The sequence below is a fragment of the Plectropomus leopardus genome, chromosome 18 (assembly GCF_008729295.1).
Source record: "Plectropomus leopardus isolate mb chromosome 18, YSFRI_Pleo_2.0, whole genome shotgun sequence".
Classification (NCBI taxonomy): domain Eukaryota; kingdom Metazoa; phylum Chordata; class Actinopteri; order Perciformes; family Serranidae; genus Plectropomus; species Plectropomus leopardus.
Genome location: NC_056480.1, coordinates 21,694,134 through 21,721,272, shown reverse-complemented (window position 1 = coordinate 21,721,272; position 27,139 = coordinate 21,694,134). Strand labels below are relative to the sequence as shown.

The window sequence follows — 27,139 nt, the reverse complement described above, 5'->3', positions numbered from 1 at the left end:
ATAACATGATTTTTAAGGTTCATTAAAGCTGGGGTAGCTGAGGTTTTATTCTGGCATCATTAGGGGGAAAAAACGATGAAAGAACAATCAGCATAAATACTAGACTCCTGCACCTCCAGCTTTAGGAAATTTAGCCTGTGACAGGAGGCCAATCACAGGTCATTTCAGAGAGATGGAAATCCTATTGGCTGCTCTACAAATGCAGATGCATGTGCACGTCCTTTCAGTAAAAGCCTGATGCAGTGGCAGAGAATTCTACAGAGAAAGTTGCTATTCCAGTATTTACAACAACTGCAAAGCAACACTAAAATGTTGACTTATCAAGAAAAACATGAAAAAGAGAATCTGAAAACAAACACAAAAATATCAGTGAAGCAGGAGATGTTAATAATAATTAATTAATTGATAATTTAAGCTCATGTTTATGTAGCTAAGGTTAGTTAGAGCTTCAGATTAAAGTATGTCATCTAAAAGGAACTTTACAGAATGGAACAGACTTTCAGTGAGCAACTCAAATTCAGAGGCAGCGCTAGGGGGTTTAATCCCAGACTGCTCCCAGATCAGCAAACCTTTTGTTGCTGCCATTGCACAGATTAGATCAACAGCGCCGGGGTTAGTGCTAGCTGAGTTTGAACCGCTAGGGCCACTAACTAAAGAGTTGTCTCCACACCTAGTTTCTAGCTATCTTATACTTGGCTCATTTATGGTCTGATAAAAAGACAAGGAGGGGCTAAGTGATTGCATTGTCTGCTAATCTACATTTAAATAAAATTATATAAATCAACATATGAGAAACACTGGGTTATTGTAAGAAGCGTGTATATGTGCCTGTGACCGTCTGGTGGGAGGGCGTTATGACAGAGAGGGCAGGGCTGTAGAAGGAGGTCTATTTTCTGCCATTTTTTGCCTTCTCCAGAAAACTGCCTACCCTAGCTTTAACACAACTTTAAGAAAGGATACGGCATTGAGGCCAAAAATTAAAAATTAACACAACCAAAGGATTTTGACAAAACATTAAACGTTTTCATTGAGAATACCAACCCAGCTGCTAGAAAGCGTGAGATGCAGTTGAAAGCTCTGCAAAAAGCTAGCAAAAAGCTTTCACACTCAGTCCAATGACTTGTTTTCATATTAAGGCTAATTAATACAGCTATGTATGAGATGGAAGATGGAGCTGGACTTTTTTTTTTTTTTTCAGTGGAGTGGCGTTAAAACATAATACCAGCAGTAAACGTGGCGTAAACATTTCACCACACCTGAGCTACTAAACAAGTTCTATTTGATATCATTTTGTATAAATGAATGTGTGACCGCTGTTGTGTACATTCTGCTGTTGGATCAGTTAAGATATGGTCCACATGGCTGCCCTGATTTGCATGAAATGGCAGACACTCTCTCTTGTCTCACACAACAAGGACACACATGCACACTCACACGACTAATTTAGGCAGATATTACACTACGGCATCTGCTCTCACATTTAGCACTTGACCAAAATCCGTCCCACAGACGTTCCCGTGTTGCGGACGTCACACTGCCACAGCTGTATAGTTCAACAACAGGGAGGGAAAAACATAAGTTTAACACTGAGGAGCTGGATCAAACTATTCCCATTTACATCAGAGAATCCTGTGAAATGCATCTTCACCTGTCTGTGCTCAGCAGAGGAGTACACTGGAATTATGCAGAGACAAAGAAAAAAATGAATTCTCTGTTTCTGCAAAAATCAAGCCTCACTGGAATGTTTGAATATTATTTGGTAGAAACAGGTCTGGCCTCAGCAGGCAGTGGTCGAGGGTCATGCCGTTTTTTGTTTTGTTTTTTTTAGTTAGAGAAAACATTCACCCTGGAATTCATTGTGAGATCATTTCAAAAGAAAAATGTTTCACCAAAGCACAAATGGAAATGTAAAGTGAATTCTACAAGCAGCAAATGAAAAATCAGCACTGAAAGCCGGTCGCTGAGGCCGCTGAGGACAGACGAGAAAGAAAAACATTCACATCTGAAAACCGACCACACGCATAGACTAAATCTTTTCCCGCATCCCCATAAATGGCTTTTCTTTTTGCAGTCTCAAGTCCTCATTTGACATCTGTCTTCTCAATTGTGTTTGATATTGTAGACCTGTGGGTTGGGGAGAGAAAACTCCCAGAAATTAACATCTGATCCTCTCCTGCACACCACAATTTGTACTGCATCGCCCTGTGCATGTTTTTGAAAAGATTGGATGTTTTTTGGTACCTGACGGTGCAGCTGAATCAGAAGTAGTTGTGCATTCTTGACACAGGTTTTTCTTTCTGCTCTTCTCTGAATAGACTTTGAATGATGCAATCTATATTTCAAAGGATTCTGGGCTTACAATGAGGATGGCAGTCAGCTCTGTTGGTGTGACTCGGGCAGCACTGAAGCTCTCAGGGATGTTTGGGCTCTTAGTTGTCAAACACACACTTCAGCTGTGCTCTGCTGCCCACTGTTGGTCATTGTGTTTTACTGCAACACTTGGCCTCGTGTTTCAGGTAACTTTGTTGCAAGGAAACTACCTGCAGCGAGCGCACCAGCGGCAAATAGGATGGGTACAGCCTTGGTGATGCCGACAAATGACTGGAAGATGCTGATGCCCAGTACGGCTGCCAGCTTGCAGAGGGCATTCAGGAAGCCAAACGCTGTGGTCCTGAAGACAAGAAGAGGGAGAAAAACAATCACAGTGAAGAGTTTCAGCAACTGATGCAAAGAGCAGGCTTTTTTTTTTATATTGATCATCAATTCCTTACTTCAGTGTGCCAGATTAATGTATTTGAAGACACTCATTTTCTCTTTACTGCTCAAAATAGGAAGCAAATGTAAAAAATATAAAACCACAAAATTCTAAATTCACTTTTTTTTTTGCCAGTTGTTGTTTGTTTTTTCATGTAAAGACAATTACCTAGCCCAAATAAATACATACGAAAGATAAAGTTAAAGTGGTGAAACATTTGTCAGAAAAGAAAATAAATTCAAATAGGCAACAAACAAAGGGCTTTGTTTCCTCTGTATAATATAAATGTATAGTAAAAATCTGCCAAACCTAAGGTACCCTTATTAAAGCAAAACTTTTTAAAAATAAAGTCCTATAAGGACCAGGAGTCATCAAAGGATGCTTTATAGTAAAGTCCTATATCTATCCTTTATATATGTGAAATACCCAAACATTGTGTGCACACAGAAATCTTTGACTTAAGGTGATGCTTTTTCTTCACATAGTATAGTTACTTTTTATGAGGCAATATGGCCAGATATTAAGTGTATGCCAAACATTAACAGACCATCATGTAAGGACATTTAATGAATATTAAAACAAGAATGTTTAAAAACTACATTTGAAGGAATTTTAAAGAAATGCTTCAACATTTTGACCACATAAACTTCTTTGCTTTCGTGCCAACAATGATATAAGAAGACTGACACCACCGTCATATCTGTCCTTTAAGTCATGCTCCCTGTGTTTGTGTTGTAATTCAAGCTTCTCTGTTTTTTGTTGTGGTAGACCATGGGTGCATGTGAGTCTCTGTGTGTGTCCCACTGGCTGCCACTCTGCACTCCAGTCACACAGTGGTTGCAACGGTTAACGCCATCCTGATCCACAGTGGTGGGACGGTGTTGTTCAGGAGTGTACTACCCACCCTCCAGTTGCCTCCTTTGCAGCACAAACAGCCCTGTTTGTTTGTGCTACACTTTTAGCACCATTAGCTGCTAGCCACCAGCTCAGCTACCTCCATGATGAACTATGTGCAGACAATCCAGGTTCAGGCTCTGAAGCATAAATATGCTCTGAATGCTGCATACAGCTCCTTTGATTAAGGTTTAGCTCAATTTTACACTCTGATTCTGTCTGGATTAGACAAACAAGGATGAATGTGTTAAATAGCCTTTTTTACCTTCAGTTCAGTTGAGTTAAGTGCTCTGCCTCAAAAAAAAACAGCCGAATTGTCGGATTTCCTCAGAACACTCAGGAGAAAAGGCAACGCTCCAGAGGCCAAAAACAACAAAAGAATCATCTCATTTGTTGATGCTTTGGGTGCATTTATTTGCAATCAATAGGCATGTTTGACAGCAGTAAGAGGACACATCATATGATCACCAATCAACTGAAACAATTGCACCTGTGCACCTGCAGGAAGTTCTTCCACTCTCTGCCAAAATAAATGAAATTAATCAAATAAAACAGAAGTAGAACCCTGTTGAAAAAAACAACTCTACCAGCTTGATATGGTTATGCTAGTTGACCAGCTTTTTTGACCAGTTTAAGGCATGTTTTGCATAAATTTTGATGGTTTCGCTGGTCATATAGCTTGTGATGGTCAGTTTAGCTGGTTTATCCATTGAAGTTCCTATAAAACTGAGACCAAATCAATGCCCTCGGTTAAAGAGAAATAACAGTGCGAGGGGGAAGTAGGAAAAGCAAAGGGCATATGTCAGTTTAAGCTTTCTATCATGTGTTATGCATAAAGATAAATGTGCACATCTTGACACCAGCATGTCTAACCATCAAGGACAAGCAAGACCTGGGCCGGGACCTTCAAAGACCAACTCCGACCAGCTAAAACCAGCAACCACCATAAGCTGTTTTTTAGCTGGTTTTTTTTTCAGCAGAGAAGTGTCATTAAAATTAATATTAATAGACATATTGGAAAAACTAAGAATAACTAATAAACCCTGTGTTGCATTTTCACCATGACTCCTTGCAAAAATCAACCATTAAACATTTCCGAGTATGTGTACCTTTTATCCGAGGGGTAGAGCTCCACTGTTATCACATCCAGGGCGTTCCACGAGGCGATGCTGATGCCACCAAACAGGCACAAGAGGGCGATCATCCCCGACTCACTGTTGCCGAACATCAGGAAGAAACAGCTGACACAAGATATGACACTGGATCCGGCTGATCGGGGAGGGAAGGGAATCAGAATTACATTAAGTATCCTCTTTGGCAATAAGTGAATTATCTGCACTGATTAGATTCACCTACCCAGCATCCTTAAACGCCCAATTTTGTCCATTAATAGAGCCGACACAATGTTGCCAGGCAACACAGCCAATGTGCCCAGGAAGTTGACAAAGTATATCATGTAGGCATTGTTGAAGTCGTCGCTGAAGTCGAGCATGCAGCCCTCCTTGTTGTGGAGGAACGTGCTGTTGACCAGTTTACAGTTGACAAACCTATATTTGAACAAATCTGATGGGAGAGAGAAAGAGAAGTGTTATTGATCTGAAATAAATTAATATTTGGGGAACTGATTAAAATATTTACAGCAGTGTGATAACCACTGGGGGTGTTTTTAAAAACCCTATTTTCATCATCCTAACCTTTACAAGTTCATTTTAAAATCAGTGTTTTATGACAGTACAGCTGCTACAATCCATATGAGAGATTTTGAAAAAGTGTAAAATTGTTGATACTCTTATCTAAATCCCCTCAAGCAACGCACACTTATTTATGAAGGTTGTTAAGGCTGTAAGCATCCTGAGCGGAGGTTTGGAGATGATGCTCTTTGCTGTCTGAGAAAACTTCTGCCACCTCTGCATGTTTTTGGGGGGTAAAATTAAAGTGGAAATAGATATGTTTTTTTCCTTTAACTAATCATTACGAAGTAAATGTTGATTGCACAATTTAATAGCCACAGAATAATGACACCATGTGCATTTAGATTGGTTCCATATAAGTCTCACTTTTACGACTCAATTCTGCTTGCCACTGAGTACCAACCCCCCCGGGAAAATGAAGGCTCAATTTATAGCACAACGGAAGGTGCATCAATCATTTTTGCCACCAAAACATGAAGAAGATGTGCATTTATTTTCCACAGTAGCTAGCTATCCCCAGTTACGAAAGAGTATCAGTGTACATTTTTTGCAGTTGCTGTTCCAGTAGTGAAAATGGTGGATGGTGGAATAATCAAAGTAACTGGGGAAACTTTACCCAGCAAAAAAAAGGGTCGGCTAACTCATGCACTGTTCGTGTGTATATGTACTAAAAGTAATGCACCATATTTGCATAGAATCCACATAAACCCAGTGCGCTGATTGGAGTAAAGAAGGAAGTAATATCAGAGCAAAAGTTCACATAATGAGGCAGGCTGGGGTGGTGGTTGAGTCAAAAAGAAACAAAAGACTTTTCACCAGGAGACTTGTATTTATGTCCCATGTCAAATCAAGCAGACTTTGAGTGATTTTAAGATATGTTATCACCCCGTTGTTTTCCTGATCTACATAACTTAACTTTGCAAAAACCTAACCTATGCAACTTTACTTTCCTAAAACGAATCATTACTTCAAGTACGTGACAACACCATTCGTGGGCTGCTAGTTTTTTAGATATCGCACAAGCTGTGGGATCCATTATGCCTCTGAGGAAATCGTAAAGTGATCCAGTTGTCTTTGTGAGAGCTGTGCAAACAATAACCCCAAATGGAAATGCAAGAGGGGTGGAAGTTGAAATGATGTCTGTTTCCACTTTACGTAATGTAATCTACCTATTTATTTTCTCCTAAAATATTGTAGAAGTAAATATCAACCAAAGATAAGACCTTTTTAGCAAAGATTATGCAAAGGTAAAACATTTTTTAATATAAGGTGTCTATTAACATTTTTTAAACATGGCTTAATGTAGATTTACATAGCATTTGTAATGTTTAGTTATACAGTGGAAATGTCTCAGATCATGTCCTTCCAGGTCATATTGATCACTATAAGTGGATCATTATTCTAAAATTTTTTTTATTTTTTCCAATTTCTTATGCAGAGCACCCCTGACAATTTACATTTATATATTTTATGACATGTTTATTATGATACGATATGATACGATATGATACAATATGATATATGGTGCCTTTACATACATTTTCTGTCTCCATCACCAGCACCCATAGATGTTTCTCAGTTTTTTAGAGTTGACAACACAAGCTATCCTGAAGGACATGTTCTTTTTCCCACCACAATTTCAATTTGCACGCAGCAGCAGCTTCAGGCAGCCAGCTAGACATAGATGGATTACTGTGAGGCAACGGAAGTGAAGGGAACATCATGGAAGTGAGTCAAAAAGAGTAGTTTTAAACTGTTTTCCATATGTTGTCATGGATAAAAAGACCCAAAATGAACACTGGAAGCACTTAAACACTGTAAATAGTTCATTAGTATAAGAAATTATTTAAATAGCATTTGTAGAGGAATGATTCTGTCCCAAGCTTTTTGATTCATGTATGGCAAGCAGTTTCCACTGTACTATCATTGCTAAAGAAAGCATGATACACATATCATTTTTATTTTTTGGATTATCAAAATCTGACTTCACCGTTCCTCCAAAAACCAAAGCTATGTGGACATTTGCATGAATTGTTGGTTCCCCAAAAACATGGAAAGAGAGGACTGATTGATCTCTAAGCAAAATAAACCAGGACATCTGCACAGACACCACACAGCCAACTCTCCGCCAGTGACTGTTTTTAATCAAAATTCCTTTCAGGCAGAGATTAAAAAAAATAAAAACAGCAGCCATCACTATGAACTTTATAAAATGCATAACAAAAAAAACCCAGAAAAGTTCAGAAGAGGTTATAAGGCCTGTTACTTTCTTCCCCTTTATGCTTTTCTGCCTGCAGCCGCACAAAACTACACAATGAGATTTTCTGATGACAGTGCTGAAACTGCCCCAACACCAGTAACCAATAACAGCTTTATGAATGGGAGTATGGCATTAAAGTGCTGAACGATCATAACATTTTTGATGTCCAAATGACATAAACATAAAAGAATGTATTGTTGGCTTTAGGGATGAGAAGATGCTGCTGTAAAAGCTACTGAGGCGGTTCCTGTGGAGGTGAAGATGGCGTGGAGTAAGAAAACAGAGAAATAAGCATATCTGTTTTCTCAGGGAGAATCTGACATGTTGATTGAAAGCAGAAATAAAAACCACACAACAAAAACCCACCACGGATGACAGCTTCCACATAACCACATGGCGCTTTAAACGATTCCATCTTCTTTGTGCATTTTTGTGAACAGTTAAACACATAAATGATATCATCTAAACATACATGTGAGTTCGTCTTGTCTCACGTTCAAGATGAGGCTTTGGTTCTGATTATCCACTAAACACATTCCCACATCTGGTTTTTCATAATGTTGAGGCATTGTTTCTCATCTGGTCCCTTCACTCTGCTGTCAAAAAGAATTTGTTTATGTCGCTATGGCAACAGTCCTGCTGCAGCGTAACCCAGGGATACTAGCAACATAATGTTTCCATGGTTGCAGTCCTGCTGAGCATCTGTGTTTTATCTTTTCCCTATTTCTACTTGCAATAAAGCAATTTAAAATTCAAATTTAATTAAAATGATTTATGTTTTTGCTGAACAGCTGCATAAAAATATTTTATGTATCAGTATTGTTAATCTACCATGAAATTACAATTAGTGCTGAAATGATTAATCAGTGTTTTTTACTTTTTTAATATCATTTTAAATCTGTACTAGTCAATACTTTTATACTACCAATGTATCAAAAAATACACAGGAAGTCGGGTGATGCAGTATAAAGGGCGACAAAGTTTGCGTATGGAGAAGGTCAAGGTGGATAGAAAGCTCAAACAAACACAGGACTTTCATCCAAGAGGCTGCTGTTTGTGTCCTGTGTGAAACCAGAAGTTAAAATTGACTTAAGCCTGTTTTAACTTATGTAACAAACTTCACTAACATAACTTGTGTCACATATTTAACATATCTTAACTTTTGTACATTATTTAAGTCATTTAATTGACATTCTATTCTTTTTTCCAAAACTTAACAAAGTAAGCATAAACCTAAACAAATGGCAACTGTTTCACAATGAGTATGAGCGCCTATTGCTGGTTCTCTAAAATGTTCACATAGACCCCCTTTATACCTTACATGATCGTCTTGTCTCCGGATTGTATCCAGATATGATTTAAAATGATTAAAATTACAATTAGTCTTAATATTTGTCTCCAGTTTTTACATTGAGATCTAATTGCTCTGTCCAGGACCAGTTGTAAACATTGTCCACTATTTGCTTCAATACAAATGGCTCAGTTGTGATATGGATTGCCAAGCTGAAAATTTATATTTCAGCTGATTACAGCAAACATAGCTTCAATAAACCATCTGAAAGTTACCTGCCCGGTACCCAAAGGCAGACAGCCACATTAGTGAGTGGCTGGTGAACATAGTGGAGCATTGAGCAGCTACCCAGACATTCACCTTTAGGTGAGGTGGAGACCAAAAACAGAGCAAAAAGGAGAGTTAACATTGGACTAACATTTGCTGGGGGGCATGAAATTTGACTCCAAATAAATGTTGATGTTTTGATTTTGTGACTCCTGGATGTGTAAATACATTAATTAGTGCCAGTTTAATCATTGGATTTTGGATGGTTGTCATGACAAAACAAGTTATTTGAAGACCTCACCTTGAGCTCTATGTACATTTGATAGGTTTTTTTCCCTTTTCCTAAACATATTATAGACTGACTGATTAAAGAGAAGAACCAGTTGACCTACAACACAATGATGAATTTCCGTTCATATTTACCTGTGTTATAGAACAAACTTGCAATGAAGGTGCAGTTTCTGAAGAAGGTGTGTGTGGAGGTGATGTCCTCGAAGTAGCACTCCTCAAAGATAGAGTCCTCAAACACCATGGACTTCATCTTCAGGTTGAGGAACCTGGTAAACAGATCACAGGTTTTTAACCAAACATGTTTTGATCTTGTGCTTGACTTTTGATCAAATCTGACTGTTTAACAAAAGACAAAAACTGTAGCTCACAAAACACTCACTTGTCATTGAAGAAGTGTCCTTCGCGATGCACTTGGTTTTCCAGGGTGAAGTTAAAAGTGACATGCTCCACTTTTTTCTTAGTGAAAGTCTTTGTACGCGACTCATATTCCTGCTTCTGGATGTACTTGATCATGTCGGGGAACCACACTGTCAGACCGTAGTAGCTGCAAAGTTTGTGAAGTCAGGACAGATGAGATAAGACTAAAAAAATTTGATTCACCACACAACAAAAGTTTTATTGAGTCTTGAGTTTACCTGAAAGACATGGTAAACCAAACAGCCATGAGCATGAAAGTCGTCCGTTTGTATTCTGGCCTGAAGCAGGCAAGAATGTTATTTCGTATCTGCAACATGAAGAAAAAAACAACACAAAACTTTTAATGACAAAAGTGAAACAGATGATATATACAGTAAAGTCTCTGTCAGATTCTTCTCATTCATAATTATGTTATTTTTAACACACGTATGCTCTACTTTAATCTGATGATAATGGGATATTTCTGCTGACATTTCTGGATACTAACATGCCATTTGTAGCACTGAAATAAATTTTATACTGGTAAATCTTGAACACAACATGACAGCAGCTGGGCTGGTTTATCTAAAATGTTCTCCTTCCAAAGATCTTAACATGGATCCAACAGGGAGACTACGGTAACACTTTTTATAGCTTCAGTGTGTCTGTATTGTATTATTAAATATAACATGATAAGCAATCATGAATACTATAATTCTTACAATGTTTACCATGACACATTATAAAGCATTTAAGGAGACTTAAAAGGTCAAAGTTATAACGTATTACAAATGAGAATCTTTATACACTATGATCCTTGCAAAAACAAGAAATGTCAGTGAGTAAATAGCTATTATGAAGTATTATGATTAGTGCTGGGCCGTTAACGGCGTTAACATGCTGCGTTAACGCGGGATTCTTATCGCGCGATAAGGAAATTATCGCGCGATAAACTATTCACTAAGTTGGGTCTATACAGTGAGCAAGGCACCAATTTCACTTTGTTGTTTAAGCGCGGATGTATACCTACCTTCCGCCTTGTTCACGCGGAGGGGACGTGAACAAGGCGGAAGCTGGTCTGCCTGAGTGGTGGAAAAAGGAGAAGCAGAGACTGGAGTGATTGGCTCAAGCCGTGTCACAAAGCTGCTGACCGTTAATGGTCTTCTTCATGACCTCTAATGTAGGCCCACAGTTCAGTTAGGGTCATGTTATCAGAGGCTGCGCCCTCTGCTGTTCATTCCAGTTAGCAGGAAAAAGCTTTTTCCACATGGAGACAGAACCTGTGTTCCTAAATGTCTGTGTTTAACAAAATAAAAAAAAGTTAAACACCAAAGTAAATCTTATGGAACATTATTTTTCTTTACCAAATATTATAGTAGAACAGCTTTCTCAAGCATTTTGTGATGCGTTTTCATCATTTAGATAGATAGATATTATTTTGAATGTCTTTGGCAAAATTCAAATCTATAATTTTAATCTAGATTAATCTAGATTAACTACAGGATTGCAGTGAGATTAATCTAGATTAAAAAAATTAATCTATGCCCAGCACTAATTATGATACTTGACCTGCTTTAAAATGTGTTTTGATTATTGTTTTTGATTATTTTTTATCATTTGGTTTTAAAGTGCTTCTATAATTACAGTGCTATAAGCATATTATAACACATAATAATTACTTTTTACTGATGTGCATCAAAAAACATCTCACCAAACTACATCATTAGAGCTTCAACATTAGGAATTTAAACTTTTCAGTGGGTATTAAGCAGGTGGTGCAGTAGCAGATTCAGAAGAGAATGGAGGGTGTAGGCGTGGAGCAGAACGTAGGCTGAGTACAAATTAAAATCAGGCACAAAGCTGGTCAAGTTTCTTCCTGGAGCAGTGGTTCTGCAACAACGCGCAACAAAATGAAAGCACGAGTTTAAACACAAGAAACTCAAACACAAACCTGTTCATGATTCAGTCACAGATGCAAAAAAAATATCAACAAATTCCATTGAGGAGACAATGAGCAGTAGGGAAAGTCTGCATGTGGATATAGCTGGGGGAGAAAAAAATATTTGCTTTCCGGTTTAATACACACATAAAAACATACTAAGGTCAAAAAGGCAAAAATAATTAATGAGGGAAAATATGGTATTTTCAGCCTCGTAGCTGCTGCCACCTACGCTTTCGTTCACACTGTTCATTTTCACCACTGCCAGCTCAACTGAGGCCACATACAGCCAACCCTGAGCTGTAAAGGGCCACAGCCTCATATTGTGGTAAAATTCTTCTTTTCAAAGGAGCTGGGATTTCAGATATGACTTAAGGGGTGTTTTAATTCATGCTTTTAAAACTTGGCCACAGTGGTGATTCAGAACTGACATCAAATCTTTACTCACCTGTTGTGTGAGGCTCATAATCTTCAGCCTGTAGCGCTGCCAGACTGGAGTATCAGTGCCAGTGTCCACCAGCTCATCTATCTGTTTCACCGTCTTAATGGTGGTGACCTTGGATAGAAAAGAGGAAAGTCCTTCAGCCAGATGTCATAGAGTGATAGTTTTTAACTAAAACATGTGGCATTTCTTCCGAAATTTCATAGAGGAATATCAGGCAGATAACACAGTGAGAGGAAACGGATGAAGCAAACATTAAGAATATTGTTTTTCTTTTCCCCTATATAAGAATGCATCACTGCTATTTCGCAGGGCACCCTTGTACTGTATATAGTCACTGCATTCATGGCGGGGAAAGTTAAACTCGGAAAAACTCAGCTTCTCTATCAACAGAGCATGCACTGAGGATTTTTTGGCTTCAAGTGACTGCATCTACCATCAGTACTGACTGAATATCCACTTAAAACATGACAAATTTCTCATTTAATTCACCTGTCATCATATAATTATTTTATTTATTACCATATTTTCAATTGTGCAATAGTGACTAATAATTTTGTGCAGCCCTTCACAATAATAAATGCAATTATTAGATTGTCTAATATTATTTTCAGTATCTTAATTTATTCTCACTTACACTACTTTTGTATGCATATTTTAACATATGATCCACATACTATGTGTATATGTACTGTACTGTATGTGTACTGTGCAAAAGTCTTAGGCCAACATAGATTTGTTGTATTAGCAAAGCTGTAATGTGGATATATATCTATACATTACTCAGTCTCTTAATTAAGATATAAAAAAAGAAAACAGACAAACACCAAACACCAAAAAAGTCAGAACAAATTGGAGTCTTTGGACTGAAGTCAATATATAGTGTAAATGGTGGAATTGTACAATCATAGCAAAAACTAGCTAAAACAATCAATATTAAGCTTTGGACATGTCTTAAATGCAACCTGATGTGAATAAACCAGAAGTTTAGTATTGTAAATCTCAAATTGTCTGCCCAAGGTGTTTAAGACATGCTGAGTGGAAAAAGAGGTCACACTAAAACTTGCATGTCTAATAACTCTCTATGCCAGTGGTTTCCAACCTTTATCCTTAAGGCACATTTTTTATTAACTTAGTAAACTGAGAAACTGATGCCAGCTGGGCACCAAAGTCTTGCAACCCATGTGAAGCTTTGGTGACCCATACTAGGGGTTGGGAACCCTGAGGATCAATGAAGTATTTCTGATTTCTGATGACATTGCTAATGTCTCTCTCCTCTCCCTACCTTTCTGCTATCTAATAAAGGCATAAAATGTCTCAAAAGTTGAGCTGTTGAAAACAGTATGAATCAACATAACAAAATTTTCTCAAAAATACTCACAGAAAACACTTTCTCTGGGTACCCCTTTGCTCGCATGTTAGTGTCGTGAACTTGCTTCAGAATCATCCATCCTTCGTCATGTTTGCCGTTCTGTTTGGAAAACAAAACAAAAAGTCATTCTGTCCCTTTAATTTAAACATTCAGAAGAACAAATTGTTTTTACTCAAGACATATAATATTTAACTCATACATAAGTGAAACCAGCTAACACTGTCAGACTAGAATGTCAACAAGAACATCTGCTAACCTCTAAGTAGAAGCGTGGGCTCTCAGGCATGGCACTGAGGGCAGCGATAGCGGCAACAGAAGGAAATGCGCACACTAACACAAACACACGCCAGCTATGGAACTGATACGCCGAGCCCATCTGGAAGCTCCATCCTGAGAAGACAAAAAAAAAAAAAAAACACAAAGAAATGAGCTTTTGCCCTACAAATGTGGGTCAAGTCAATACCCGAAAAGGTCATACAATCAATCCTTATAAACCACAGGCTGGGGAATATTTAATCTAATGTGACACTGAATGAACCATGTTCTTATTTTTACGCCCTCCAGCGAAGTGAGAGGTCAGCCACAGTGCAGAGTCTCTCAAAAGATGCTTGCAAACAAACCAGCTTAAACCTGCAGGATTTTATCAACCAAGTCTAAAGCTCCAAATTGCTGCAAAAATATCAAAATGTGAAAGAATAGTTGGAAAAGCTATGTGCTTTCTGGCAAAGACTTAGATGAGAAAATACCACTCTGATGTCTGTCGGCTCAACAGACTTAGCGTAAATCAACATGAGGATGATGAGTTTGGACAGTGCAGAGGATATCTTACTGTACTCACCATAATGTGGGATGATACCCCAGGCCATGGCAGATGCATATATTCCCCCGATCATCCAGAACATGCAGAGCCAACTGAGGTGCTCACCACGCTTCTCTTGGGACAGAAACTCAGAATAGTAGGAAAAAACGATGGGAATCGAGCCACCAATCCTGCAAAGATCAAAGACCAACTGAGTGAAAATGTACCTTCTTTTGAAAACAGTTAATAGTCTAATTATGTTCCAAACACACACAAAAAAATTGTAATAGTTGATTTCTACCCTAAATGCACTTAAAGTAGTTTTCTATAGATTTATCTATGCAGATTTCTATATCTGTTAGAAATTCACTATTTCTATAGGGGATTAGCAAAAGATGTTTTTTAATGTTGGATACTTTATTTTGTGTTTTTTTCTGTCCATTCTAATGAACAAGGAATATAAATCCCCTTTCAGTAAAAATTACAATAAATGATTTGAACAAGGTGTTTTTTAAAGATCTGTGAACAATGAGGGCTTAGCTGGAAGGATTTTTTCTTTTCTTTTTTTTGAAAAGCAAGCTCTATTTTGATGCTTTCTTAATGCACTCTGACATCTTATTTACTTGTAAAACTGTTGTTTTTTTACTTTCCAGATCAATTATAAAACATGTTAAAAATATTAGTAGTGTTAGTGATTAGTATTGTGTAGAAAATTAATACTTTGCAACTGTCATCATTGAAATGTATAGAATTTTTAAGTATTTCTGTTTTATGCTACACAGTACTTATACTCCTATATACTGTATATCTCAGAGGGAAATATTATTGCACTAAATTAACTGTCTGCTTTAGTTAGTTTGAAGACTCAGATTAATAATACTAAATATAATCAAATAATTAATGATGTATTATTATAAAATGACCTACCCAGCAGTATATGTTTTGCACCCATAACTTAGGTTTTTGATCAACAATATGTTATGTTTGAGGGCTTTTATGTGTAAACGGAATGACATATTATTAGATCGGGGGCTTTTTTTAAAAAAATATATTGATCATATTTTTAGATATCTATTCTTTTTAGATAAGAATTTCTAAAGTATCTCCAGAAAACCTCCAGAGATTAATATTCTATAAACATAATCAATAAACTGCATTATAAGCTGTATCATTCTAAAATCACATCAGAATAGTATTTCTCTATAAAAACACTATTACCCTGTTCATTTTCCGTGACACTCAGATCCACCTTCCATTTCAATGGACAGATATTTTTTTTTAAAATCCTGAGTAAAAGCTATAAACCTTTCATATGACTAATTGATGTATAATAACATCTCATGTTTACTTTAAAAACAATTTAAACAGATATTATCCACATTAACAATATGGTTAATAGACTGAAACCTGCCTTTCGCTTCTTCCTGGCCTCACAGTCGGTCAAGCTTAAAAAAAGGGTGTGGCTCCACTGCTGTCCCCTTTGATGATGACAAACACTGTGATTGGCTTACAGACATCCAGTCAAAAAAAAAAGTCTGTGCGTTTGGCTGGAGTCACATGACAGCATTCATAGATCTCGACATCCTAGAGAAGCTCTGTCCTTTGGAATGGACGGGGGGATCTTAACATGTTAAGAATTTGAGCGCACAGATTTACAACATTTTTGTACTAAGAAATAACAGGTAAGTTAATTTGTTTTAATTTTAAATATACCACGTTGGCTATTTAAAGTGCTGATTCACTTTGTCAGTCACTTTTACTTTGAATTATTGTTTTGTGGATTATTTGCTGCATTACTCCATCACACTGGGGCAGAACTCCCCTTCATAAAGCTTCGTTGGAAAGTGATTGATTTTTGGTAATGATTTTAGCATTTCAACGTGCCACTTCACTAAATCTGAGTAACTGCTATTTTTTAATGATGGGAAGACTATTCTTCAACTGGTAAACATTAATAGTGGTGCACTTCAACACAGGTGATACATTTTATCATTGCATCTTTTATGAAAAGCTTAGATATTCCTCAGTAACAAAGGGGAGCAGCACTGTTGTTTATTTATCAGGCTCCACTGCTCTCTTATCATGTCAATATTCAGACTGGTTATTGAGTTTGACTTTTTGTCTTCCCTTGGGTCCTGCTGGACTGTAGTGTTAATGACTGTGAATTGCTCCTTGTAAACTAAAACACATCCTGTGCTACAGTGAAGTGACTCAGAAATCAGATCTGAATAAGTGGCCCATGCATATACATATGAATATAATATATAAAGTATATTTGAATTTACCCAACACCTGAGAGGAGTCGGCAAAACAGAAAGGTGCTGTAGCCCTGGACGAAGGAGGAGAAGAATGAGAAGACACTATTGATGGAAAGCGAGATGAGAAGAGACTGGCGACGGCCTATCCGGTCAGCCAGAGCCCCCCAGAGGAAAGCCCCAACCATCATCCCAAAATATACAATCAGACCTGTGGAGAGAGCAAAGGAAATGAATCTATTAAAGCAAGAAATAAGTCTGTCTTGTCTCCTTTATTTCTGTTAAACTCCTACTGTTTATGGGCTTTTCAGCTTTATGCTTACTCTGCTGACAGCTGGCCTCCCGAGACAAACTGACAGTCGCTCAAATATGGAGAGTAATAAAACTCTCCTCTTTTTGAAAAATCTGGCGTTATTCTTTACTTTTCTTTTTGTCAATAAATAAAAATACCAAAAACCAATAAGTCCATCTCTCAAGCCCTCAGCCTTAACTCTACAAAAGACTTGAACCTTTCATTTTTTTCTTAAGACAAGACACTCCGGGTAAAAACATAGTTTTTTCATGCACAAGTCAATTTTGAGATTTTGGGCTTTTCTGCTTCTATAATATATCATCTTTCAAAGCAGTGAAAAGAAAATGGCTAATATACATTTTTAGGTGATTTATTTCAAAATCAATTAACGTATGCAAAGAAGTGCATATTTAAGTAGATTATGCCTTATTTGCATATTAAAATTTTATTTTTTATTTATTTATTTTTTTTTTTTCTTATCTGTTTTTTTTAGAGATTTGTTAATATACCACTCATAGCCTCATTTATATAAATTTTTGTTCCTAAAAACATCGAGAAAATTGATTTTTTTAAATGGCTGATGACAGTGCTCTCTGATATATGAAATGAAAAAAAGACATAAATCCCCTCTGTAAAAGCCTTTAATTTTAATATGTCAACAAAATAAAACAAAAATTTTGAACTTGGCTTCATCCAATGTTTACATATAGAGTTGTGGAACTATATGCACATTCGTGCATGTTTATTTGTACATTATTTTGCATACTCTTTACATAAAATTTCAGAAACTTGTGGTGTAAAAAATCCCTTAATGAGGACATTTCATGGTGGTATCCAAATAAACTGCTGGTTACTGTAGTATGAAGTGAAGTGTATTTTTGGGGACTATTTTAAGCGGTGGATTAATACACATATGGTACCCTATTTGGTATTCCTGGCAGCAGAACAGTGTATGTAATATCACTGTCCCACCAATTGCCTTTACATTGCAAATAGACCAGAGTTGTGTACACAACTCTGCAGCTGATGAGTATAACTTCCTGGATTTATTCCTGGAGTGTCACAGTCATCATTACGTTGAGCTTGAAAACAGGTTGGTAAATGGTAGAAAACAGCATGGAGGCCAGTGAAAATGTTATCGTGGTTACTTATTTTTACTTAACAACATGTTCTCAACCTAATTTATCACATACTGAAGTTTTGTCCGTTGACCTCTGCATCTAAATATTACAATTTAAGCATCCTTCTGCATCTGCTCTTTATGTTCCAGGAAGCTGCTACCGTGATGTCAACAAATGCACATGATGGGATGACTGCACATGGTTATGTTCAGGCAACAACAGCACATGGCAACCAACACTGAGGTGTCAACAAAGAGCTGCTTGGATGGAGATACAACGGTATTTTGTGGCAACACGTTATTATATGGAGCTGGAAAGGAGCGTGTCCACCTGGGTGTCGTGTTTCCATCAATACTGATCGAAGCCAATCAGAGCTGGAGCCAACTACTGCAGTGCAATTTGGTCTGCGATTGAATGCCAATAGTTTCTTATTAAATACAAAAGTCAGATGTTCGTGGGTGTTAGTGTTTTTTTGTGCAGTGGGAAAGGAGTTTGAGATTGACTCTGAGTTCCCACGTTCATTGTAATGAGGGAACACATCACCCACTGTAGCAATGCGGCTCAGTGATGTGTTCTTAATTAGTTTTTGGACAGCGATGAAGCTTTATAGCTCAGGGGAATAAGATCAATCAGGCTTTAGATTCACAACAAACGTGTTGAGTAGATCAATTCATTGGGGGGTTTTAAGAAAATATGGACAAGAACCTTCTACTTTAAGCAGCATAAAAATTTGATGAAGCTAAAGCCGAGGCTGTACAACAGAAGCAGGAGACACAGTCACCTGTAAAGGAGACTTACCTAGCATGCTTTTGTTAGGTTCAGACAGGCACATATCCTTCTCAGCGCTGGGCAGAACAAACCCGACCACAAAGATCTCCACACCATCTGCCATGAGAGCCAGCCCCAGCACAAAGTACAGGGTCCACTGGAACTTCCCGTGACCACATTCTTGTAAAATGGTCTCGTATTGTTGAGCCAGCTCCTCCTGGTCCTTCCTCCTTTCGGCCTCCGACACGCCGATATCTCTGAACTGCTGAGCACCAGCCCTCACTGAACCCGGGCCTCCAGCCAGGCTACCCTTGCCCGATTCGGCCCTGGGAATCCCTTGGTACTCGCCCTCATAGATCTCATCATCCTCATCATGACCCTCTGTGGAGTCACTGTGGCCACCCTCATCGTCATTGGCCGCCTGGCTGTCTCCACGGTAATAGCCTCCATCCTGGCTTCCCTGCACGGGGTAGTCATCGTCATCATCCTCTTCAAAACGGCTGTAGGAGCGCTTGCTGTACTCATCGCTCATCCGGTCCACTGAGCGGCCGACCTTCTTAGATGCTTGCCGCTTGACTTCCTTGGCAATGTCTTTGGCGCCCTTTATGAAGGCAGTCCGGTTTTGGTAGCCGTCTTCCATTTTAAAGGGGTTAAGATGAAAATGTGGTCAAAGATTTATAGGAGAGGCCACCTGAAGCTTCAGTTTGTTCAGGATAAACCTCACAGATTTGAAGAGATGTCAGTCACTTGACTGACAACAGGCTCTTTTTATATCTGAGAAGAAAAAAGAAACATAAATTAACCACATTTCTGGTGGCCCATTACAATGGAATAGTGGGCATACTGGTGACAGAGCCCCTCTGACCCCCTGGGCCCCTGTTTCCAATAGGCCCATTAATCCTGTGACTACAATAAAATACAAAAGTTGTTCAGCATCTGCAAAGAAAGTTATAACGACTACAAAAAGACGAGAAAAAAAGATGGAAAAATAAATTCCTCCAAAGAGACACAAAATTACTTCAAAGGGGTGCAAAATGACTACAAAGTGACACAAAATGTCTGTAAATTTTTTTTAAAAATGCTAAGGGAATATGACAAAGATGTATAACGACTACAAAAAGACACAAAACAATGTCAGAATGACTACAAAGAGATGTAAAGAAACTACAAAGAAATGTGAAATGGCTACAAAGAGACATCCACAAAAGACACAAAGGGGTGCAAAGTCACCACAGAGAGATTTAAAATGAGTACAAAGAGCAACAAAACAACCAGAGACACAAAATAACTGCATGATATAGAGATGCAAAATGTAAAAAGTAGCTACGCAAATTCAATGAGACACAAAATAGTCAAAAAAATGACTACAAAAAGATGTAAAACAACTACAAAGAGCTACAAAACAACCAATAAGACACGAAATAACTATAGAGAGACATTAAATTACACTAAGATGCTCAACATTACTTCAAATAGATACAAAATGACTACAAAGAGACACAAAAGCACCACAGTGACACAAAATGGCTACAAAGAAACATAAGACACCCACAAAAGACACAACGGGGTGCAAAGTCACCGCAGAGAGATTTAAAATGACTACAAAGGGCAACAAGAAAACTACAGACACAAAATGACTACAAAGAGCAACAAGACAACCACAGAAGCACTACAAAATGGTGCCAAGTGAATATAAAGAGGAGTGAAACGACAGCAAAGAGACACAAAAGGACTACAATGAGCAACAAAACAACCAGAGACACAAAATAACTGCAAAATGTAGAGATGCAAAATGTAAAAAGTAGCTACGTAAATTCAATGAGACACAAAACAGTCACAGTCTCAAAACAAAATGACTACAGACATAAAATTACACTAAGATGCACAACATTACTTCAGAGAGATACAGATAAAGAGATACTAAATGACCACAGAGAGGCACAAACGACTACAAAGGGCTGTAAAACTACATAGACCTACAAAATGGCCACAGGGAGACACAAAACAAGCACAAAGAGACACAATATGACTACAAAGAAATGCAAAAACCACAAGGATACAAAATGACTAGAAGAGAAGTAAAAAGAACACAGAGAGACTACAAAGTGTGTTGTTTGTTGTCATTTTGTTCAATCTGGGTGTCTTATATATGTCGGAGGGGGCTTTATGCCTGTTTCTTTTCCAGATGCATCTTTTCTTTTGAACTGACCTTTGTCCTTTTTTTCATTCACCTAACCAAACCACTTAACCAGCCTTTAATGATGTGTCTCCAGACTACACCTGTTGCATTTCCATATCAGCCCAGCATGTGTTCACTGCTGAGTCACAGATGGGCCCGAGCAGTAATTACAGGGCGAGACATCAAGCCTTGGTTGGCGAGAGTGATTTTTAATGGATGTGTCTTGGTGCGGAAATGCCCTGAAAGCCTCGGCTCAAGTTCATGGCGAAGCGCTACAGTACATGACCATGACTTAAATGTAATGTGACTGATATAATGCTCCCAAGGATCGGCCTTCACTGTTTGTGTGGCCATCCCACAACACACATTAACACCTTGTCATTATTTCTTTCAAAGTCTGAACACAAAATCCTGCACTAGAATGGAAGTCGTTGAGTTTAAGTGATTAGGTAATTCATTAACGATATTGAAGAAAACTAATAAAGTAGACTTTGTGAATTAATTGATTAAAGCCGTAAACGTTCCTTAAATTAAAAAGCGGACAACTGCTGATTTAGTGGAGCTGTGTACTAAAACAAATGAGGCTTGAAATGAAGAAAAAGAAGCCGGAAAACTGATGTCAATTTCAGCTGTCTGCTACATCTCCTTTTGAGATAAGACCATTCATAAGGCACTGACTCGTGTAGCTCACTGACGATAACCACATCCATATGCTGTTGTAATATCACTCTGTGTGCAATGAGTGGCCACGCAATAAAACGTGTCACTTTGATTTTGTGGTGCAGTGAAACAAAAAGAATGAAAGATATCACTGCAACGCTCATTTTGACCCCTGTTTCCAAAATGCAGTCTGACGGGTAATAATGGGCTGACAGGGCTTTAAAAATCTGCCAGGTACATAGTATATAAGAGGGCTAGAGACAGTCAGCCACAAGACAAAACCTATTCAATTTTTTGATCTTTATTTGTTTTTTTCTTTTTTTTCTCAAAGTGTGAAAACACTGATCTATTGTTGCCATATTCAAAGATTTAAGGCCAATCAGACAAAGCCACCCCAGTCTTAAAATTTACAGAAACAAAAATTTAGTAGTGGGATCCTCAGTGAAAGCTGCAGGCTAAATGTTTGTTTCATGATGATGTTGTTTAATCATACCAGTGAAACCAAAGTCTTGCTTGTTTAGTGGTGCCATTAGGACCAAAATCTCTTGGTTGCTGTAAATTAGTGCATCATAAGTAGGTAGTAACTATGTTTAAAAGCCTAGTTATCTACAATATACAGCCTTTATACTGATGTTTTTCATTTGTTTATGTTAAATTTAATTCAAACATTATCTCCAGCCTCTGATCCGTCACAGTTGGCATGATGAGCAGATTTACTGGCACAGATCAGAGCAACCCCACAGGGCTGGTCGGCCAGGCTAAACTGTAGGACACTAACCTAATAATATCTCAGACTCGAGCACTTACAGGCCTGTAATCACTATCCCTTACAAACATGAGCAGAGGTCTGAGGGGCCTGTTCTCAACAGCAGAGATGTTGACTTGTCACAGCAGAAAAAGCATAGGTGTTAATATTAATAATGAATATTGTTCTTCCTACTGTGGCAAGGCCAATAAGCAAGGATAGCTGATAGGTGTGCAGGACAGTGTAAAGAGGACTAAATACTGGTAAAACGATCAGGCTCTGTCAGCTTGATCTCATTCCATACTCATCAAATACCGCCACTTGGTCAGTGAGTTCAGCGTGAGACACTAACGCACAGAGGCACCTTTCATAGAGGTATGACACGGGTTCAGTTTGAAACGGTGCTGGCAAAAACATAATATAGAGGAGCTGGAAAATCCCTATAGGTTGGGAGTGAAGGAGGGTTAGTCCAATATGCCCCAGGCTTTTACCCAGGAGCCATGCATCTAATTAGCTGTAACTGTACATTTCTTGTGAAAACAACTGTATATGAAACAACACAATAAATTTAACAGGCATAATTTGGCAAGCCGTCCTAGAACGTCAGCAGCAGACACAGAAGGATACCTAGCGAGTCTTGTGTAGACCTTAACGGTGACCAAGCAGTAATATTAGATAGATAGATAGATAGATAGATAGATAGATAGATAGATAGATAGATAGATAGATGCACAGCTACCTTGCAACCTAATGAATTAATGCAACAGGTAAGCTACAAATGCGTTCCTTTAATTCCTGTTTTTATCTATTTTTTCCACAAATACCAAAAGTGCAAAGGCAAACACAGGGCAGACTCAAAACTTAAACCCACTTTTCTCATTTTGTTCATGTCGTCAAGTTGACAGCACGTCTACAGCTCCCTGCAGCCTGCATCACACGGCCCTGTCAGTAATAAAGAGCAGGCAGCTCTGAGGAAGAGGAGGATGAATGTTATTGCTCTCTGGTTTGAGCAATCCCTTTCTTAGGTTTTATTTTCTCCCCATTCCAAAAAAATCAATCAGCATCATCTTTCCTTTGCAAGACCAAACAGGGCAGATAGCCATCACATCATATGCACACAAGCGTATTAACCCTTTGAAACCCAGAGGACATCGCTTTTCTCGTGCTGCTTTCATATGCCTTTCGCAAGTATATAAACCTTTGAACCTTGAGCACATTGGTGCGACTTCATTAAAATCATGGGAAAAACACAGCAAATAACTAGATTACAAATGTCTCACAAACTGACAACTCAGTAGATTTGGAAATTTATTTTTTAAAAACTTAGAGTAAAAGAAAAAAAAGCTATATAAACTATAAAACCTATATAATTCTCATAATATTTAGATCAATTAATTAATCAGTTATTAGAATATTTAAGGATTTTTTCCAGGTCATTTGTGGGTTTTTTTTTCCTTTTTTTTTTTTATTTATTTGTTACTGATTTTTCAGGTAATTTTCTTGCTTTTTTCATACTAATTGTTTGGTCTTTTTTTCTTTCGTTGCTCATTGCTTTCTTACCTTGTTTTTGAGAGAATTCAAGCCAATTTGCTCAGTTTGCAAAAGGTTAAAGCACCGGGGTTTATATCAGAATATGAAGATGGAGTATCTGGATAAATCGAGATAGCATCATTAACGACAAATGAAAATCACAAAAATCGCTCTCTCAATATCATGCTCTACCAGGCTTATTCATAAAGGGGCTGTGGGCTAATATTTGTGGTGTTTTGGTGACTTCTAGGGTTATTTTTCAGAAGCAACAATTGCAGTTGCAGAGAATGATTAAATCTGTGCAAATTTAAGCCTCCAGTTCAGTCCTAATCATTGATGTTGAGAGGAAAAAAAGGCCTTCTCGCTAACAGGCCAATTTACACAGCCCACAAATACAGCCGGATTAAAATATGAATCTGACATAAATAGCACCCGATTGTATGCTCGCGTGCATCCTGACATCTGTGCTCATTCTTAGAAATTACACTGCCAGCAGCTTGTCACGACTTGGATTAGATTATAGGCCGATTCACAAAATCGATCTTAATTGCTGTGTGAAGCAAACGGTTGCAGAACACGCCCATCGCCTCTTCCTTTTTATGTCTTAATGCAAAAAATATATAATAAAGGCTTTATAAGACGTCATCATCCGTTAATTCATATTATACTCACACTCACCTTTATTCCGGCGATGTGATTCCCTCTTCAGCCCGGAGATGGTGATGAGGAGGATGAGGAGGAGGATGAGGATGAGGATGCGTACGAGGCTGTTGCTGTGAACCGAGTGATGATGATGCTGTGCGGTTTGGAGGAGAGAGAAGCCCACGCCATCCACACTCACTCAGTGATGTGCAGGGGTCCCCTCCCCCAATGCAAACCCTCACGAGCGCACGGGCACATTAACGCCTTCATATCTGGAGGGGTTTGGCGAATTTCTGCACACATTTCCTCCAGTTTTGCACACGCGTTTGCCGCTTTAAGCTCGTGAAATTTACGTTGTTTTTCACATCTAATTATACTATGAGCATAAAATGTTAAGAATTTAATATAAACATGTTATACATGTGTACCGTCGCACGCATGCGTGCACAAACACGTTATTCTCATCCGTCTGCTTTTTTACAAATAGATTGTCTGTACACATGAATATCAAATTGTGCGCACAGACAACACACACGTGCATGTACACCTGACTCCTGTTGCCATGCCAACCACTTGCCATATTCTTGATCCCTTCTGCTGCATCAAGACCTGCTATGTAGAAACGTGAGCTTTCCTCAGACAGCGTGATGTCATCATCTGTGGCTCACCATTCAGATAAAATTTCTCTATGAATGTTAGAAATAGTCATAATTTTAGTTGTTTATGTTTGTCTTAAGACTGTGTAGTACTACAGTCTGCAGATGGCAGGGCCGGTTCTAGACTTTTGGGAGACCAAAGCAGGATTTGGTGTGTGTGCCCCCATCATTGTAACAAGTTGTGTTGTAACCTCACAGTTCATCACAGTTCATTTGCTGGGATCCTTCAATAAATAGGCAGCAGATGTTCTTGGTGGCAAATAGTTAACAAGGATGTTAACAATGTAGCCTCTGAGCCAACTCAACAATAATACATCCATGGTCCAAGCCTATGTAAGAATTTATATACAAGAAGAAGGGCCTTGGAACCAATTCTAATGTAAGAGGAAGCCAGTGCAGAGTTTTGAATGAGCTAAAGCCTCTCATTGGTGTTTTTTTGGGAGGCCAGTAAAAAAAAGTGAATTACAATGATCTTGTCAGCTTGAAATAAAGGCATAACTAAGTTTTTCAACATCTACGTGCACAGGTTAGCAGACTGGAACACTTACACTGTAGCGCTGTCGTTAGATGGTAACCCTGAGCACACAGGTAAATAGGAACCAAGGATGCAGAAGCAGTTCTTGAGGCCAGGGACAGAAGGCTGGTGCCTTTACTACGAATCAGATGAAGAAGGCGAGTCAGAGGAAGGCAATGTCGGTAAAGGGAGTGACTGTGAGGTTGGGGTATAAATGCTGGCAGAGAGGTATGGGAAACAGGTGAGCTGAATTGTCTTGATGAGGAGGATGTGGCTAGTGCTAAAGAGCCAGGGTGAATGGAAAATTACTGACTGAGAGCTGGGAGCCTGACTGTGCAAAAAGAGCAGGTGACCAGAATTGTGATATCTTTCTCAGGATTTCTTGTAAAAAAAAACCTTCTAAATACTGTAGGTCTATTATTATTTGTGGTGACACCGTAAATTCAAAACAGGTTGAATGATCCACCATGCAGGCATGAAAGGACATGACATATGGTTGTTGCAATATGAAAGAATATCACAACTTTATAAAAAGTACCCTATGTGAAATTCACATGATATGAGTTGTCTTGACATGGTTGTCAACATAGAGATGTTTGAGCTGATGGCCAGCTGCTAAAGGTGTTAACTCCATAAACAGTGCTGAACAATGGCAACAGTGCTGGCAGAGAAAGGCAGGACCTCGAGGGTTAGCACTACACTTCTGCAACAAAGCCATCCTGATATCAGCAGTAAACGCTGTGTAAGCGCAATGCCAAGCAGAGGTTAAATTTGGAGCGTTATTCAGCTTAGAGAAACTAGCATAACATGGTTAGTACCACTGGAGTTCTCAGCTCATCTAGTTTCAAATGATACCAGTATCATCACTGTGGCTTTAAATCTCAGCTGGTATACCCTCTTAAAGACAGGAAGGTCAGCCCTCAATTAATGTGATAAAAATTTAAAAAACAAAAACGCTAATAAGTGACTTCAATTGCATTGTGATTTGTGATCAGTGGGTTAATAATGAAAGCCCTATATCTATCTGTCTATCTGTCTATCTATCTATCTATCTATCTATCTATCTATCTGTCTGTCTGTCTCTGTCTATCTATCAGACTCTGTCTATCTGATAATCTCTCTCTCAATCTATTAAGATATAAACAATGAATGCAGAGAACACATATTATGCTTTAAAACACTGCTGCTGAGCTTGTTTTGTTGCTATTTGTTGGCAAAAGAAAATGTTTTGTTTGGGAAGTTCATTATTAATTTTGTTAAAGTCTAATGTTCATTTATAACTGTTTTATAGAGGGGTTCCCAGAGACTAGGGGGCCTTAAGCAGTTGATTATATTCCTTAAAGGATTGGGTTGGCTGTGCTCACTTTAAGGACTGCAAGA

At 38.3% G+C, this 27,139-nt stretch overlaps 1 protein-coding gene across 3 annotated transcripts; it reads right to left on the bottom strand.

Annotated features, from left to right (window-relative positions):
- Positions 1-357: 357 nt before the first annotated feature.
- On the bottom strand, positions 358-25,825 carry LOC121958070 (synaptic vesicle glycoprotein 2A-like). Of its 3 annotated transcripts, none has more exons than XM_042506927.1 (14): positions 25,794-25,825; positions 24,626-24,743; positions 18,864-19,607; positions 16,683-16,863; positions 14,437-14,588; positions 13,855-13,988; positions 13,608-13,697; positions 12,233-12,340; positions 10,085-10,173; positions 9,829-9,993; positions 9,582-9,715; positions 5,006-5,212; positions 4,759-4,918; positions 358-2,671 (listed from the first exon to the last, which is right to left on the bottom strand). In XM_042506927.1, the coding sequence occupies exons 3-14, from the start codon at positions 19,471-19,473 to the stop codon at positions 2,488-2,490; spliced, it is 2,214 nt and encodes a 737-aa protein (XP_042362861.1). In that variant the 5' UTR covers positions 19,474-19,607; positions 24,626-24,743; positions 25,794-25,825; the 3' UTR covers positions 358-2,487. The 3 variants fall into 3 exon arrangements, with proteins under 3 accessions (XP_042362861.1, XP_042362862.1, XP_042362864.1); XM_042506930.1 differs by lacking the exon at positions 358-2,671 and adding an exon at positions 4,064-4,169; XM_042506928.1 differs by lacking the exon at positions 25,794-25,825 and having other exon boundaries at positions 24,626-24,796.
- Between the last annotated feature and the right edge of the window lie 1,314 nt (positions 25,826-27,139).

What these genes read in the sequence shown, in the direction of transcription:
- LOC121958070 (XM_042506927.1), bottom strand. Translation starts at nt 19,473, where the DNA reads ATGGAAGACGGCTACCAAAACCGGACTGCCTTCATAAAGGGCGCCAAA. An exon ending in CGACTCCTCTCAGGTGTTGG is followed by an intron (nt 14,589 to 16,682) that starts GTAAATTCAAAT and finishes TGATCTTTGCAG; the next exon opens with GATTGGTGGCTCGATTCCCA. An exon ending in AAGTTTGTTCTATAACACAG is followed by an intron (nt 5,213 to 9,581) that starts GTAAATATGAAC and finishes CTCTCCCATCAG; the next exon opens with ATTTGTTCAAATATAGGTTT.